The following is a 16654-nucleotide window of genomic DNA, read 5'->3' on the forward strand; positions in this document are numbered from 1 at the left end:
ACTGCATGTTTGCGCTTAGTCGTAAAAAAAATTTAAATAAAAAAATCTTCTTTTTGAATTGGTTTACGTTGTCTCCTCATCCAGACTTTGGCGAATCATACGATGGGAGCTGAAGTGCCGTTTATAGAACTTAACACTTTCATTGACACTAAAAGGAGGTCAAGTCTCAAACTGACAACTTTCTCAAAAGTCTTGAAAGATTTTAATCAATTACATTCTCTCTTTTTTGTTTTGTTTTACTCATTTAGCTTTCCCCCCCCAAGCAGCATTAAATAAGTAAATTTAGTTTGCCATACAACTAGTTTCCAGGACAGTGTGTCACTGCAGGCAAACAGCTAAATTGGTCACAGGCTATAGCATTAGATCCAGGACACATATTTCAATGCATTATTGTAAATGAGGCATGATTATGTAAAGTCACAGGAATGTCTATCGAGTGGAATGTCAATATTTTATTGTTAAGATGACTCCAACCTTTTTGGAAACGCATCAAAGTCTTATCAAAAACAAAGGAACAGTTGGCAAATTCAGTGCATGTAGTTCTTATAATAACCTTTGATGATTGAGAAAATGTGGGTCAAACTTTAATTTAGATTCCTTTTCAAAAGGAAAATGCCCTACTTGAGAGATAGTTTTATCAAACGTAAAGCAACATTATACAAATGCTGACTGACTTTAGAACATATACAGGCCCTTGGGAGATTTCAAAGTAGAAAAAAAAACAAAAAAAAAAACCATTGTATTGCAGTCAGAACCACCTTTTGGCCTGCAGACCCCCATTAGTTGAGTTCCCAAATAACAGAACAGAAACAGGCAAAGTCCCTGTGTGAAGACTTAATCCATCAAGACATTCAATTTCAACTCTCGACACCACAAGTTCCATTCTGTATTCTTGTTTTCTCCTTTTCTCTCTTTCTCTGCATTAGTCTGACTTCTCCTTCTCTTTCATGTGCAGGAAGACGATGCTGAAGACAAAGAGTCCTGTCATCATGGAGAAGACACTGGCATAGTATGGGAAGGCTGAGGGGATAAAGCGCTCGTACTGAGTGTGCTGCAGGGGACGCACGGATACCTGTGGTGGAGAGACACAATTGTTGAAGTCAGCAATGACGGATGTTAAATGAACTGTAAATCATAGAACAGGTCAAGTTGTAGATAACTAAGATTTTTTTGTGTGTGCATAAAAGACAACCCTGAGGTTGAGGAAAAATAACCAACATACTCAATTGGAAAAATATTTTTCCATCTACTATTTTATTCATTTATTTAAGAGTAAAAAAAAAAATCGTCACGATTCCTTCTCTAGAAAGACCATACCAGTGTTGTGATTTGGCTGAGTCCAGGTGCAGTGAGCCTGAGAAACTTGCCTGAGTGGAAGAATAGAGATGTGTGTATCCCAGTCTGTTGTAGTCCACTTTGAACTGGAAGACTCCATACACATCAGGCAGCTTGAACTGGACGCTGTATTTACCTCCTAGTTGGAAGACAATGCAGCATTTATGGTGGATGCTATTTATAACAATGAGGTTACAGGCAACTCAACTCCCCAGATCATAAGGATGCAAGAGGCTGTAGACAAGAATTGAAAGTTCTATCAGCACAACAACACACCATTTTTCTTGAGATAAGTCCTGACGAAGGGATCGATCCTCACAAACTCGAGCTGAATGTCGTCACCATCGAAGGGGACCCAGCGGCCCTCGAACAGCATTTCGATGACAATGCTGTATTCCTGCGTGAGAAAAGTTTACACTGATTGAGAAACACAGAGTTGGGCTAAAGTCTTCAGGGCAATAAAACTTCACAAACTTTTTAAAAGTCCCTTATTGCATAAACTGATATCACCACTGCTTTCCTGAACATAAAGCAGATCTGGGTTCTAAATAAAGACAAAGTATCAAAACACTGGAGAAATGCACATAGTTTGTATTCAGAAACTGTGCTGTTGGATGAGTCACTTGGACTTCCCTGAATTTCTGATGTCACAAACTCATGCTCATGTCATCTGTCTGCCTTAAGCACAGCTCATTGTCCAAAGTTTTATGAGGACGACAACACAGAGCAGTCATTCCACTGCAGAGCTCGCTAGCTACAAAGACCAAGAAAAGCTGTGGTTTGCATAAACATGCGCCACTCAGAAATAAGTTAGCCAATCAGAAGAGAGGATCACTGATATCAATGAGCCTTAAAGATACAGACTCAAATCAGCTGTTCTTGGTGGAGCTCCAGAGAAATGCTTAAGAGAGGAGATGTAAAATTATATTGAGATGTTTTTTGGTACTTATAACACAAATAGCAAATAAAACATTAGAAAAAAGTGTCAAATATGGGATCTTCAAAACTCACCACAAGGTCTGTGATCGTATACGCTGCAGGGGGAGTGCGCTCTCCCACAGGATGATGGGTAACAGCTCCCACTCTGAGGACTCCGGCCTCCTTGAACACCCAGCGAGACAGAGCCTCGGCCAGCTCCATGTTCCCCGTCTGCTCGTGCCTAAACAAATCACACACAAAAATATAAGCCATCAGCTGCCCACATAGAAATATCGGAGGTGGTCTTACAAATTACAGGTTATATTATGAGACTTCGCTCGTTCTGATTAGCTTTAGCAGATAAATAGTTCTAAAATACACCAAACTGCAATGCAACATTTTGTAAGCACCTCCACACTTGTAGACATCTGCATTGAGCACAGCTGAGCAGTAACGTTCACATGGTACAAAAAACAAACCAGGATGTTTTGGGATTTTGTAAAAGAATAGTGATGAGCACCTCTGTGAACCCGGTGTGGCCTTCTGCACAGCAGAGTTGAAGAAGGCGTCGCTGAAGAACTCCAGGGAGCCGCTGAAAACCACTCTGGCGTTGTTTCTGGCCTGGAGGCCGGCGATCAGGAGGGTGTTCTTGCCAACAGCATGAGGGTACTGGAGAGGTAAAAAAAAAAAAAAAACACTGGTCACTAAATGGTCTTGGGCAGAAATAGATCTCAGATTTAGAAAGTAAATGAAAAGCTTAATAATCAAGCTGAGGACATTGAAGGATCAATACGAGTAGACTTTTAAACTTTATTATGATGATACAGTGTGTGAGTGATGTTACCTGAGAGATAGGTCGGTCAGGGAAAAAGGAGTAAGAGGTGGAAGAGCCGGTGAGGATGTCCAGGACAAGAGGGTTTTCTGGGTCTGCAACCATGCTAGAAGAGGGAGGTCCGTGGCACACGAGTTCAAATTCATTCTAATGCAATTGATCTTAGCACAGTCTAAAATCAAGACAAAACTATGATTATGATATTCATCAAACCAACTGAATATTGGACTTATTTATTCACACCAGCATTCTCTTACATTAAGCTCATACTCGGTGCATAAAAATAATTTAGGGCTTTTCATGTGGTACAAAGAAAATCTTGGTTGGTGACATTTAAATCCGGTTCTGTTTTGCTTACCCGACACCCTTGAATAAAATGGGTTTGTTGGTGGGTTTGCCGACGATGGTGGGAGCTTTCAGCAGGTTCTCAGGGTCAGCGACAATCATGGTGTGCTGCACACAAGAAAGATCACTATTTAATACCAACGTGGAGAGTCACTTCTGAAGACTGAACTTGTGAAACAAAGGAAATGTGCCCGATGTCTGAGGATCAAAGCGTTTACCTCTCCAGGATCAGACGCATCGTAGTTGTGATGGTCAATGACAGCAGTCTTCTCCTCATCAAACTCAATGCCGCACTCACTGCCCAGCTCCCTCAGAGGGTCACCTGGGTAACAAGATAAAACAAACAGTAATATAAAAAAAAACAATTCTGTTTGCCGCTGCCTTTCACTGAAGCAGATTTGAGGATGTCTTCAACTGCACTGTAACGTTTATCCTACTTTTACCTCGTTTTAATTAGTGTTTATTAATGTTTTAATCACTGTTCCTAATTTCTTTTGCGTTATGTTTTGATGTATTTAATGGTTTTGTGTGAAGCACTTTGAATTGCCTTGTTGTTGAAATGGGTTATACAAATAAACTTGCCTAATATTCCACAATTTGAAGTGATATAACATTGGAGCAAATACTGTTCGAAATCTACTGACCAATGTCTGAATTGGCAGCAACCAGGACGTTGCCTCCACCATCAATGAAGGAGGTGATAGTTTCCACGTTTATGTTTCCACCAAAGTCTGCAAGATGACCAAAAACAAAATACATTTTACAGATATTTTTCAACACAGCAAACACAAGGCATACCAATTTTCACCTGTTTTTGAATTAAGATTGTGAAATTTACCCTCCACTGATGGCGAAAAGATGATTAAATGGTCGTACAGGAACTGGCCATATTTGATCAGAGACAGGGAGGGATCATCAGCCGTCTTGAAGGTGATGTCGAAGCCGCGATCTGAGAAAGAAGAGAGGCGTTATCAGCAAAACATCGACACTATCGTGTGTAAACCTATGGAACAATGTTCCAAACGATTCGGGAACACTGGACAACAACAATATTAAAGGCTTGCGAGGACTGACGTCATAAATAATCATACCTCCTTGTCAGTGAGTATTATCACAAGAGACAAGTAAAAAAAAAAAAAAGTTATCTTTTCATAACAGCCTATTAGTTTTGATTTATGGGTCATTTGATAATAGTATTCCACACATTTACTTGCTGTATACAGTATTAACAGATTATCTGAAATGTAACCTGCTTTTTGTAAAACGTCAGAGGACAAACTGGTTTCATCGTTAACAATGGCTTGTATTTTAAAAAGTTGTGATATTGTGCATCGTTTCTAATCTACATCTGAAAAGTAACCAAAGCTGTCTGATCATTGTAGTGGACGCATGTTAACGTGCTCATAACCATGCACACCCTCATTTAATTGCTTTTAAAGTATTTCGGTCAGTTGCGTGTACTTGAATATTTGGGTGAGGTCTAAATGGAAATCGAAAATCTAAACATCGTATACTGGGATTAAATAGCTGAGACATATTGAACAGTCAGGGCCCTGGATTAAATCTGGGGAGACACCGACAACATAATAGAGATAAGATCATGCTGGCGGTCTTGTTGTGCTGCACGGAGTCGCAGTGCATCGACATTACGACCTGATGCAAGAGGGATCCACAAATAGTATTTAGGAAAGCGAGTGAGTTTGATAAAAGCACGGTTCTTGTACCGACCTGCCAGACTGCGGAAGAAGATTGAATGGGTGTCCCTGATGTTGAGGTTGTCCAGCAGCACCAGCGTCTTCCCGTCAGCCAGAGCACAGTGCAACACAGAGACTAACGAAAGGAGTAAAATTACATTGTTGTCTAAAAGTCTGAACCTCCTCAAAGCCATCGTTCCGGTTCGCTTCTTGGATGACGATGATAAAGAACCGGAACGGTCCGTCTGCACGACCGCTGTCAACGTCGTCGCCATTTTACTGCAGAAGTCGACGTCAGCGTTACCAGCAGTGGTGCTTAACTTTGACCCCGAGATCCAACCAATCACAGAGTGGAACGCGTCGCCTTGACCAATGGGATGAAAGCTTTGTGATACGACTGACCAAGACGGCAGACAAGCGACTGCAATGAAAATATGTGCCTGGCAGTCATAACCAAAACTAGTCTACGACTTCATAAATTAACTTAAAATGTCATTCCCCATGTTTTGTGTATGTTTATCTAAACTGATGCTGTCTGTCTGCCTGTATTTTGACTGAAAATAATCATTTGAATACAATAAATGTGTAATTAAATGTATTATCCTATATTCCTGTGTAGTGCACTTTTTTTTCCAAATGGAGTTTATACATTTGATTAATTTACATATCTGTAGTGCACCTTCCCAAACTTAAAGTGATGCACAGTATATTGTTTTTAGGATATATTGTCATGGTTCTCTATTATCCCATACCATACTGTATTACACTTCTGCTACACTACCTTGTCTGACTGCTTGTGTACACACCACTTTGTCATTTTGCATCTAAAGGGTATTTTTTTGTTGTGTTCCGTGTTGTTTATTGTTCCACATGAATCCCCCAGTTTCTATATTATATGTGTATATTTTCTGAGATCTATGCATAGAATTGTTGCTCTATTTTTTCAGTTCTCCTTTCTAAATTTGGATTTGTTCAACTATTGAAATTGGACATATGTTTGACACCTGAACCAACTGAAAGTCCTTGTACACATGCACATGGCAAATAAAAACAGTTCTAATAAAAAATAAACAGACAACACAAAGCGAGTCAGACTGCGATGATTCTTTATTGAGCTAAAGATAACTTCCAGTGAGGCTATGCAGGGGTACAGATATATAACACAGCATTATGCAGGTGTTAATATAAATAGAAGAAATAATGACACAAAATCACTGATGACAGGAAACTGTCCTAAACCAAGAAAAAAAGAGTTGTCTTGAATCTGAAAGTTGTTCATCAGTATGTCATCACCAAACGTATCCATTTTTATGTTCAATAAGAGGTATTAATACTTATTTTAAGGACACATAACAAATATACATTTACTATACAAAGAAGATTTACGTTTGTTAAAAACATGAAGAAATGAAACTTCAAAAGGTGTTATTTGCCCTTAACTTAAATCTTTATTACCCCAAATGTTCATATGGATAATCTTTGTATAACTTGCTTTGCATGAAAATACTTTAACTAAGTACAATAAAATATTTTAAGGAAAGTGTATCTTTCATCAGAGAAATGGAAAAATATGAGAGACAAGTCCCTCTTTAAGTTACATTAGATAAGACAGAACTGTGGTCTAGATCAGTGTTTTATGGGAAGGACAATGCAAAGTCCTACATTTCATTCTAAAAATAAACAAACTATACAAAGCTGTATAACTATATCTGCAAGAATTATCAACATTTAACAAAATTACAGCATCTCACCTTGTATAATGGAAAAAAAGAGAGCAAAAACATGATTTATGATCATAAATCTGCAGATAAAACTGTCTGAGAAAAGTGTATTTTATGAATCCAGTTTAGATGTATCTGTAATATTGTGTTACAGTGAAGCTCCGAGGTGTCATCACTCATTATTTCTTGAATTTCAGTCTGTATAAATTACATTTGTGTTACAAGCGATATTTCCAAATTCTTCACAAACTACCCCACTACGCGTGACTCTCACAGTCCATTTCCTCTTCTTTCTCCTTCTCTGCATCTTTTCCATCTGTTCGGAGCTCAGTGTGAGTTTCCATCTGTCCATCCTCCACCTGCTCCTCCTCATGAATCACCTCTCCTGACCCTTCTTCGTCTTGTGTCCGTCCCACTATCCCTCCTTCTGCTTCTCCCTCTCCGTCCTGGGCACGGAAGATGAGCTCTCCTTCTTGGATGACCTGTTCCGGCGTGGGTTGCCATGTTGTAGCAGAATCCCCCTCAGCGGTCGTGGCTGCGGTGTACTGATAGAAGTCAGAGTCTGCCTGGAACATGACCAGGGCCTGAGCTGTGTGGATGCGTACGTGCTGAGCCAAGGAAGTGGAGTCCAAGAATTTATCACCACATGAATCACAAGCGTACAAGATCTGGGTGTTGGGGTCTGGAAACAGAAGAACAGCAGACAAAGTAAGTCTTTCACATTCATATTTCTCATTCTGTTTCCCTAACTGTAAACCAATCTACTTGGAAGGCTTGAAAATATCTTTGTCTTTCCGGATGTGGCTTTTAATATGTTAAACACTACAGTACACAATACAATAATAACTCTTCCATGACAACAAGCCTCGTTGGTCTGTTTTTCATGTCCTGATGTGCTTGGTGCGGTCGATCTGTGACGAGCTGATGTCAGCACATTGTAAACTGAGAGGTCAGTTCAGTCTAAAGCTTGAGCTTCTTTTTTACATGTACAGTTTCTATTATTTGAAATTTTGGCCAAGTTTAATATGAACATCCAACACTATAACATTATATCAGTGACAGAAAAGAATAATAGGTCCCCTTTAAAGTTAAAAAAACACAAAACAAAAACAGACATCTGCAACTCCATGACAGGCGGGAAAACTACATCTGCTCAGATCATGAAATACATTATCTTTGAAAGGAACAAAAAAATAAATGATCATATTCTCAACATGATATTACTTCTTTTTTTATGAGACTTATCATCTTGTAATGCATACATGAACTCATATAAATGTTATTTAAGTTAGAAGATTATTAATAATACAAACCAATTCTACAAAACTTCACAGGTCTGTTTTAGTATTTATGATGGTTCCATTCGTACATGCACACGTTCCGTCAGTCTGTTATTGTAATGCTAATACCAGCAGGGTGGAAAATCAATTAAAAAGTGCCAGTCATTGACAGATAAATGGTCAAGTTTACAGCCACTCAATAGTAAACTATTATTTTGTGTCTGAACATCGCTGCTGATAATTTCTCACCTTAAATAACGAAATGACAGAAAATCCTGTATTGTCAAAATATATAAAAAATATTTTTGTCCTTAAGCTGCTTCTATTAAACGTGTTCATAATTGATGCTGAAAACCATAATATCCGCTATATACATTCCAGGACATTCTGTATGCGTCACATTAACTCAATTCCTGGTGATGGATCAGTATGGAATCATATTTTTTGTTTTTTCCACACCCGGGTCTGAAATCCTGTCATCTTCTAAACTGTGATTTCTTACTCAGTTGTTTGTATCGTTTTCTAATGACATGATACTATTCAAATGCGGATGACTGAGTTCAAACAAAGTACCAGTCTTACCTGCTTCTTGCACTTTCTCCACTGCCTTGTTGATTTCAGCTTTCAAAGCCTCGGTCTCATCTGCAGACACCGAAGTGGCAACCGGAACGACTGTTAACAGACACATGACAACCAATTAAACATTCTCAGTTTGATCACGTTTATCTTCATCCTTTCATCGTCTACAAAGGTGCAGGATGTTGTTTGTGGAATTGATAAAAGTCCTCGAATAGCAATTTGATATGTCCCCAAAATACACCACACCTGGCCTTAAAGACGCTGTCTGACCTGTAAGCTGAGCTACAGCAGTGGCTGCCAGGGCCTCTGTTGCCAGGGTGACGATGTCCTCTGTGGTGACGGTAACAATGTTGATCTCGCTGTCAGAGGTGGATCCCCCCGCGCACCCATCAGCCTCGTCCTCAGCGCTCCCCCCGGCTAACACCAGCCTCTTCATGCCAGCTTTGCCGTGGTGGACAGTCTTGACGTGGGAGCGCAGGTTGTCCACACGGTTGAACCCTCGACCGCATTTGTCACACAGGAAAGGTTTCTCCCCTGAGACAACAAGACAGAGAGAAGCAACCAGCTGAAGGCTTATTGGGGGATGGAGATGTGATCGTAACAGATGAAAGTCAGTGTCATTGTTTTCTCCACGACCTTGAAGCCTCATAATTATCAGACACAAACATTGTCCTTACCTGTGTGAATGATGATGTGCTTCGACAGGTCTCCCACATTGACGAACGCCTTGTTGCACATCTGACATTTGTGTGGCCGGACGTTGTCGTGGTGGCGAATGTGATTGGCCAGCTGACTGGACTGCACAAACCTGTCCAGAGAGAAATATTAGACAAGTTCCTCATCTGGCTCCCTGACACATTTTAAAGGGTCAGTTCAGTGAAGTTGACAAAAACAAAAAAACAGTTCTAAACAACTGGTCTCTAGGGGATGACATCTGTTGTAACATATTAGTAATCCTTGTTAAGATCAGTGCTAAGTGAAGGTCGTTGTCAGCGAGCTTCAACGTCCTTCACAAATGTGAAATATTTTTCCAGTTGGTCACACACATAGTCTGTGATTTCCATTATTCCTTAAGTAAAGCATAAACTTGAACCAATAGTTCATCCTTTCTGTCCTCTCTTCACATATTTTCAAAGGTTATGTCTCCCATGAACAGGTGAGTTTGAAACATGAGCCTATTATCGCAGCATTGATGCATCTGCTTGCCAAGCTGACCTTTTGCCGCAGCGATCGCAGACGTAGGGTTTCTCTCCCGTGTGCTGGCGGACGTGAGCGATGAGGGAGCTGGCCTGGGTGAAGGCCTTGCCACAGATAAGACACACGCACGGCTTCTCTCCTGTAACACAATAATTACTGTCTCACTAAACGGTGGGAAGTGTCTAATGTCCATGTGAGGATTCAGGCTACCAGGAGAGAATATGTTCAGTCCTTCTGTGGTCTGTCTGAATGTCATGGGAGTACCTGTGTGGATGCGTTCGTGTCGCTGCAGAGCTCCAGGGTCACTGAAAGCTCTCTGGCAGTGCACACAGACATATGGTTTCTCCCCGCTGTGAACCCGCAGGTGTCTCTTCAGATTTCCTAAAAAACGGGCACGATCACACAAAGGGTTACCAAATGTCTCAAAGCAAAGAAACAACTGCGTCAACTTTATTTAGCTAACAGCTAATAAACTAAAAGCAGCTTGTGCGACATAAAATGATCAAAAACTGAAGTCTTACTGTTGGACAACACAATTTACCTGAAGCCATTTTTGTAATGGTAACTATTATATTGGAATAAAAAGTCTGAGTTACAAAGTGATTATACAGCACATTATTTGCCATAAAAGGATTAAATGTTGCTGCCAAATGACTGCAGGCTACAGTTACAGTAGAACAAAGAATCCCCTTGTAGATTACTTCCCACCACAAAATCTCATGAGTCATGACTCAAATATATCAGGGATTTGGATGAACATTAACTGCAGCTCTGTGTAATCTGCTGAATGAATAAAGTCCAAAACCCAAAGTTATACAACTTACAAAAGAAAAAAACGTTAAATCTTCATATTTGAATACCAAGAACGTTTGACTTTTTTCAGAGTTTAATAGCTGAACTATAATAAATAATTCAATCATTAGTCAGTTTTCTGCGTATCTATTAATTGTTTCAGAACAAAATGATTGCAACAAACCAGACAATTGTACCCTACATGTTAAAGCAGGGGTCTCCAACCTTTCTTCTTCCGACAGCTACTTTGACAAAATGAAAGTGTCCGATAGCTTCTCATTTTTAGAAACATTTACATAGCTGAGCTCCATCCAACTAGCTGAATAGGCTTCTTTTATGTGAACAATAATAAATTGAACCTCAACAAACACAGATCCCTGCGTTAAAGGTTCCAAGATGGGCCACAAACATCATCATCCACATGCAAACGTTCCTGTTTTCCTTTTCTATCCAAAACCCCTCCCATCAGGGCGGAAATGTTTCACCACAGAATAACTTTGTATTAATTTCCAGTGATCACATGCCAGCAAAGTGCCCAAATGCACAACAAAGCCCCAGGATCCCCTTATTACAAAGGTCAAGGATTCAGGTTTGACCTATAATTCCTCACCAGTCTGTAGAATATGGCCAGACTGTGCATGAAAGGCTAGAGGGCTTTTAATTTGAAACAGATACAGGAAGTCACGGCTGACCAATGGTGTAACTTTATCGCTCAATCATCACTCAGTGACAGACTTTCGCCCTGCTATTGCGGTCCAGCCAAAAACTGTCCTCTTACCTGAAGTGGTAAACTGTTTGCCACATTCTCTACACTTCAGCGGCCCGTCTGCAATATGGATTTTCAAGTGAGCCTTCAAATTCCCCAGCTAAGGAACACAAAACAAAAATGTTCAGTGACATTTCACTCGCAGTTCATCAATATTTATATATGGCTAGCCACTTCAGATTCTCAATTGAGATTCTATAATATTTGTCTGGAATCGTATGTTTGTGTTTGAATATAATAAAACAGAATAGAATTATTTACGTAGCTGCTGCTCTTTTCTGAGCATGTCTTCACCTGGTTGAAGCGTTTGTCGCAGTGCGGACACTTGTTGCCCTTCTCTGTGTCATGCGTCTCCAGATGCCTCATCTTGGCGGTGGGGTCGGAGAAAGCCTTGTCACAGTAGTCGCAGTGGTACGGCTTCTCGCCGCTGTGCACCAGCTGGTGGCGCTTCAGGTTGCCCGAAGTGGTGAAGAGCTTGCCACACACTTCGCAGCTGTACCGGGCTTCGCCCGTGTGGCGTTTGCGGTGCAGGTTGAGCAGGCTGATCTGGCGGTAGCTCTTTCCACAAGTGGAGCAGCAGTATGGCTTCAGAGGGCTGGGAGGCAACGAGAGCTGAATTTATCACACAAATCTGACAGAGTTCAGTAGAAATGAGTAGAGGTCAACTGTATTCACCTGTGTGTTTTCTCATGTGCTTTACAAGCTGCAGGGTCAGAGAAGGCCTTGTTGCAGTCCCGGCAGCTGAATGGCTTCTCTCCTGTGTGAATGCGCATGTGTCTCTTGAAGTTACCTGTGTGGGTGAATTTCTTCCCACAGTCCTGTAAAGAGGAAAACGTACCATGAAGGGTGAGCTGACGAAACCTTTTAATACAAATATTTGCATGCAAATGTAATCAATATTTAAATAAAACTCCCTGCGTTACCAAGATTTGAATGAAAGCTTGCAGCCTCACCAACATTATCTGGTTCTACTGTGACAGTGATGCAGTGCTGTTTCTCAGCTTGCAGCAAACTGTTGACATGAACTTTTAAGCACAAGACAAAAAGGCTCTGACAAAATATAAACACGTCAAGCGATAGTGTGGGACTTTTATAAATAAATGATTGTCTGTTACATTCAAGTCTTTTCCAAAGAAGTTCAAGCTACTCATACTGATTAAACCTCTCACTGCCAGGTAAATCTCTGTATTTCACAGTATACAGGGTTTAAATCTGGTGTTTGGTTACACATTCCCGTGCTCATTGAATGAATGCATAGGGGCTCCTATACTAATTAAAATAAGGATAAAAAACATTCTAGACTTTGGAAATGTTTTTCAACTGAATGAATCAATATCTGATAGTAAGATGAGTCCTTTTGTGTTCGTCGTGATGCTCAAAATAATTGATCCCATGTTGAACAGTATTTTTTACTCTTAATGGCAGAAAGGGGAGACAAAAGGTCCACACTGCATCTTGAAGTAAAGAAGTTGCGGATTGCAAATGCATTCTGTTATGATACTCCTCCCGCTCGCCGCCACACTGACATTTCTCACCTCACATTTGTGTGTCACAGAGCTGTAAGGCTTTGATTCAGATCGGCTGCTCATGGACTGAGCTTGTCTCCCGTCTCTATCGCCGCATCCTCCCGCCTGCAGGCTAAACTCATCATCTTCCTCTTCAACATCGTCTTCTTCATCATCGGCCTCCCCATCTCCGGTCTCCACAGAGTCCTCGTCCTGTTCTTCGGCTACATGTACCGGCTCTGCCACCTGCTTCTCAGTTATTGTCCTTGATGATGGGCCTTCATCCTCTGAGTCATTGTCTGTGAGGACAACCACAGAAAAAACTTGAAGATGACAATTTGTCTGGAGCCTTGACTGGAAATAGCAATATAGCAAAATTTCAAGGCAGATTTTAGAAAGAGTTTTTTAAAAATCGTTACCACTTTATCTAGAACAGGATGAAAACGATTTTAAAAATAAATAAAACAAGAATCTTTTGAGCTCTAATCAGAAAGACTTTTTTAATTCCTTGTTAAGGAAAAGGTTCTGTCTGATACCACTGATAAGCAGAAGAAAATGGATGGATAGCTTGAGACTCAAAACAAATTCCCCAACCAGTGGGGAGCCTAAAAAAAAGGGGGTGTTGTTTGAATAACTCAGCGCAGACTGCTGCTCACCTGGTGGGAAGTTTCGTCGAGGAGGTTTTCTGATTCTTCTCCCTCGAGAGCTCATGTAGGAGGAGCTGCCGGCAGCTTTCAACTGGGATTCTGTAAATAAATTCAAATCATCTTTTATTTTTGAATAAAAAGGTTCAAGACTTGTTCCACACACAAAAAATGTTGTTGGTCTTTAAAACTTTAAAGCTTTATACACATTAGAGGACATTCACTGAATGGATAGTTAAGTTGAATATGTATTTACTGGGTGTGTAGTCGGCATCAGAGGGGTCATCGTGAAATACAGGTGCATCTTGCGCAGCACTTTTTTCCTCATTCTTTACAGATATCTTCTTTTGAGCAGAAAGGGGGTTGGTTTTGGAGGGTCGTCCACGGCCCTGGTGAGTTCTGGTGGGGTTGGGCTGAGAATCAGTTTCAGCAGAAATCACTTCCTTTAAACCGTCCTGACTTTGTGTGGGGTCGTTCTCTTCAGCGGGAGTGCTGGGCGGTTGCTCCTCTGCTTGTGATGCCACTTCTGCCAGGTCATTCTCAAGTTCATCTTTCTTTCCATCTTCACCTGTTTTTGGATCTGGTTTGTTAAATAAAAAATGGAGAGGCGGTTTAATTTAAATAGATTGTAGTAGCCAATGACTGGATTCATATTTCAGGCTTTGATTACACTCTCAGAACCTAACTGAAATGTTACAAATCAATCAGATTAAATCAAAAGACAGATTAGCACTCATCAATTCTACACAAAAGATGTAATTCATTAATAACTTTACCAGAATAAAATGAATAAAAACTATCATGAATGCCTGAACTTAAGTTTAAAAATGTAAAACTCCTTCTGTTTTCATGTATGAGATAATGACTGCGACCAACCATGCTCAGAGTGCATCTTTGTCATCATCCATACAAACATGGAGCACCATGATGTTAAACTTGCTAAATTGTTAAATTTAACCAAGAAAAGAAATGATTATTACCATTATTAAATGAATTACTGTGCAAGCGGTGAGATTTGATCTGTGCAGAGATTAATAATGTACATTGATTTAAAAGGGACAGTCAGATATGACTGAAATGGAAATAGGACTGATGCATAAATTACAAAAACTATTTCTTCCGAGTGTTGACTGTAGCTCTACACTGTCATAAAGAACACAAAGCGATATGAAGACTGATCTCACCAACGGCAAAATCCAGTGTTATGAGGGACGGAGTTGGATTTGACATCGACTGGTACGCTGAACATGCATTTATGATTTCTTGCATCTGTAGAAAGTGTGCAACAGACAGCACATCTTCTACATTCTGTTGACTTAAAGTCAGCTTGGCGGTGTACATAAATTCCAGGACCTGCCCCAAACCTGCAACGAGAACAAGGCTGGTTAGACAGCAGAGACAGTGGAGTGCATTTACTGCTACTGAAGGAAAGCATTGTGATGATATGCAACGTCAGAAGTACTGGAAGATGAAAATGAATGAACTAAAGGTACATATGGAGCCCACCAGATGCATTGCTAATGTCCAGATGCACTACATCCTTCTGGTCCAGGAAAAGGGTGCGGAAGTAGACGCTGCAGGCAGCCAGTACAGCTTTGTGGGCCTTGAAGTCCACCCCATCCACAACAAATGTGCAGTCACACAGCAAGCCCTGCCTGCGCTGCCGGTTAAGCTGCTCCAGAACCTTCCCACTGTGCCACGGGAACTCCATCGTGCTGAAGGCTTGAGGACGGTGCAGGAGGCTGGCAGGTACGAGCTCTGTGGAGAAAACATCCCATTAGCATTGTCATTCATTGCCGTTTATATGAAACACTACCATTCAGGCAGTGTTTTCCTCCTGCGTGACACTTTTTAACTTTATAGTTCAGACCACTGACAGAGTCAATCATACCAGTGCGAGAGGATATTAGAGGGCTGTGTGAAACTTTCAGTAAAAAGAAAAGCCGTATTGGCTTTCAAAATTGTTATACATAACTCCAGCATTCATAAATGGGTGTGTTTATATATATATTATTTATATGTCATGAACAGCTATATTTGGTAGCACAAAATGATCATAATTACATGTAACAATCCCAATGTGATTAGATTGAAAACTAACATGTGCACTTACTCTGTGAAACAACTGTTTAAAAGTCTGAAGAAAACAAGGCAGTTTCATTTTGCACTGAACTTCTATTCATTTGTAATGAACAAAGTTTAGTTTAATAAAGAATTATTATATGTAACAAAGGTCGTCTAAATTGGTTGTAACAATGCACTTTTTAATGACATCAATTATTAGGATATATTTTCACAGTTATCTTGTTATTTGTGCTACTACACATGTGTGTGTTTTTTGTTGTATTGTTGGTGAAGGTGGTGTTTTCTGGGTTCATGAGTGCAGTAATTCCTTCAGGACACCACCAGTGAACAGCCGTAACACAGACATGCTTCCTACTCACAACTGCTTTTTAACAACCATTCAAAATTACAGCTCACCAAAGTGGGCAATTCGTTGCAATAATAAATAGTATTATGAAATGTTCGCCAACTACAACTACAGCTGCAGCGCCGACATTAACTAACACCATAATGAAGCTTCAACATTTTGTCCTGGTGGCGATGCGCATGTTTGGTGACTAACTTTAGTTTCCTCTACAAGTTTTGACAGCTCGGTTTGACGGTGCAATACATCGATTACAATTCCTCCATCCTTGTAGCTTTGTTATCAGGGATTAATTTAGCGTGCCTACATGCATGTAATAGTGAAGGGACAAGATGGCGGCCCGTCTCGTCGGGCCTGCCTTCTCCCGTCGTTTTCACCACCAGCTCGCTCTTTCCGCCTGATAGAAACGCCATTTTAACGGACAACTAAGTCCTGAATTACCTCCTTGTTCTCGCTTCTTCGCTCCGGCTTCAGGCTGCTGGGCCGAGCGGTGCTACGGCGTGTTTAGCTCAGTTAGGCGAAACCAACCCAATCGAGTTGTTCGGTGATCGATCCTACCCCGCTCACTCCGTCCGCCGTCATCTTCCTCTCTCTGATCGATTGATAGGGACCGGCCGG

At 40.7% G+C, this 16654-nt stretch overlaps 2 protein-coding genes across 3 annotated transcripts; both read right to left on the bottom strand.

Annotated features, from left to right (window-relative positions):
* Positions 1–437: 437 nt before the first annotated feature.
* ddost (dolichyl-diphosphooligosaccharide--protein glycosyltransferase subunit (non-catalytic)) lies at positions 438–5416 on the bottom strand. Its single transcript, XM_069694039.1, has 11 exons — positions 5159–5416; positions 4269–4379; positions 4075–4161; positions 3649–3752; positions 3444–3538; positions 3098–3191; positions 2774–2922; positions 2347–2494; positions 1612–1732; positions 1373–1474; positions 438–1077 (listed from the first exon to the last, which is right to left on the bottom strand). The coding sequence occupies exons 1-11, from the start codon at positions 5397–5399 to the stop codon at positions 923–925; spliced, it is 1407 nt and encodes a 468-aa protein (XP_069550140.1). The 5' UTR covers positions 5400–5416; the 3' UTR covers positions 438–922.
* Positions 5417–6213: 797 nt separating this feature from the next.
* Positions 6214–16636, bottom strand: zbtb17 (zinc finger and BTB domain containing 17). Of its 2 annotated transcripts, none has more exons than XM_069694041.1 (15): positions 16478–16636; positions 15115–15366; positions 14793–14972; positions 13865–14188; positions 13621–13710; positions 12995–13263; positions 12135–12277; positions 11754–12054; positions 11472–11559; positions 10166–10282; positions 9920–10040; positions 9382–9512; positions 8975–9238; positions 8708–8797; positions 6214–7527 (listed from the first exon to the last, which is right to left on the bottom strand). In XM_069694041.1, the coding sequence occupies exons 2-15, from the start codon at positions 15317–15319 to the stop codon at positions 7103–7105; spliced, it is 2748 nt and encodes a 915-aa protein (XP_069550142.1). In that variant the 5' UTR covers positions 15320–15366; positions 16478–16636; the 3' UTR covers positions 6214–7102. The 2 variants fall into 2 exon arrangements, with proteins under 2 accessions (XP_069550142.1, XP_069550141.1); XM_069694040.1 differs by having other exon boundaries at positions 11721–12054.
* Positions 16637–16654: the final 18 nt, after the last annotated feature.

This window comes from Brachyistius frenatus, unplaced genomic scaffold (assembly GCF_029030835.1).
Source record: "Brachyistius frenatus isolate BFR_SWC_R1_liver_20210118 unplaced genomic scaffold, ASM2903083v1 Contig_16, whole genome shotgun sequence".
In the NCBI taxonomy this organism is placed as follows: Eukaryota; Metazoa; Chordata; class Actinopteri; family Embiotocidae; genus Brachyistius; species Brachyistius frenatus.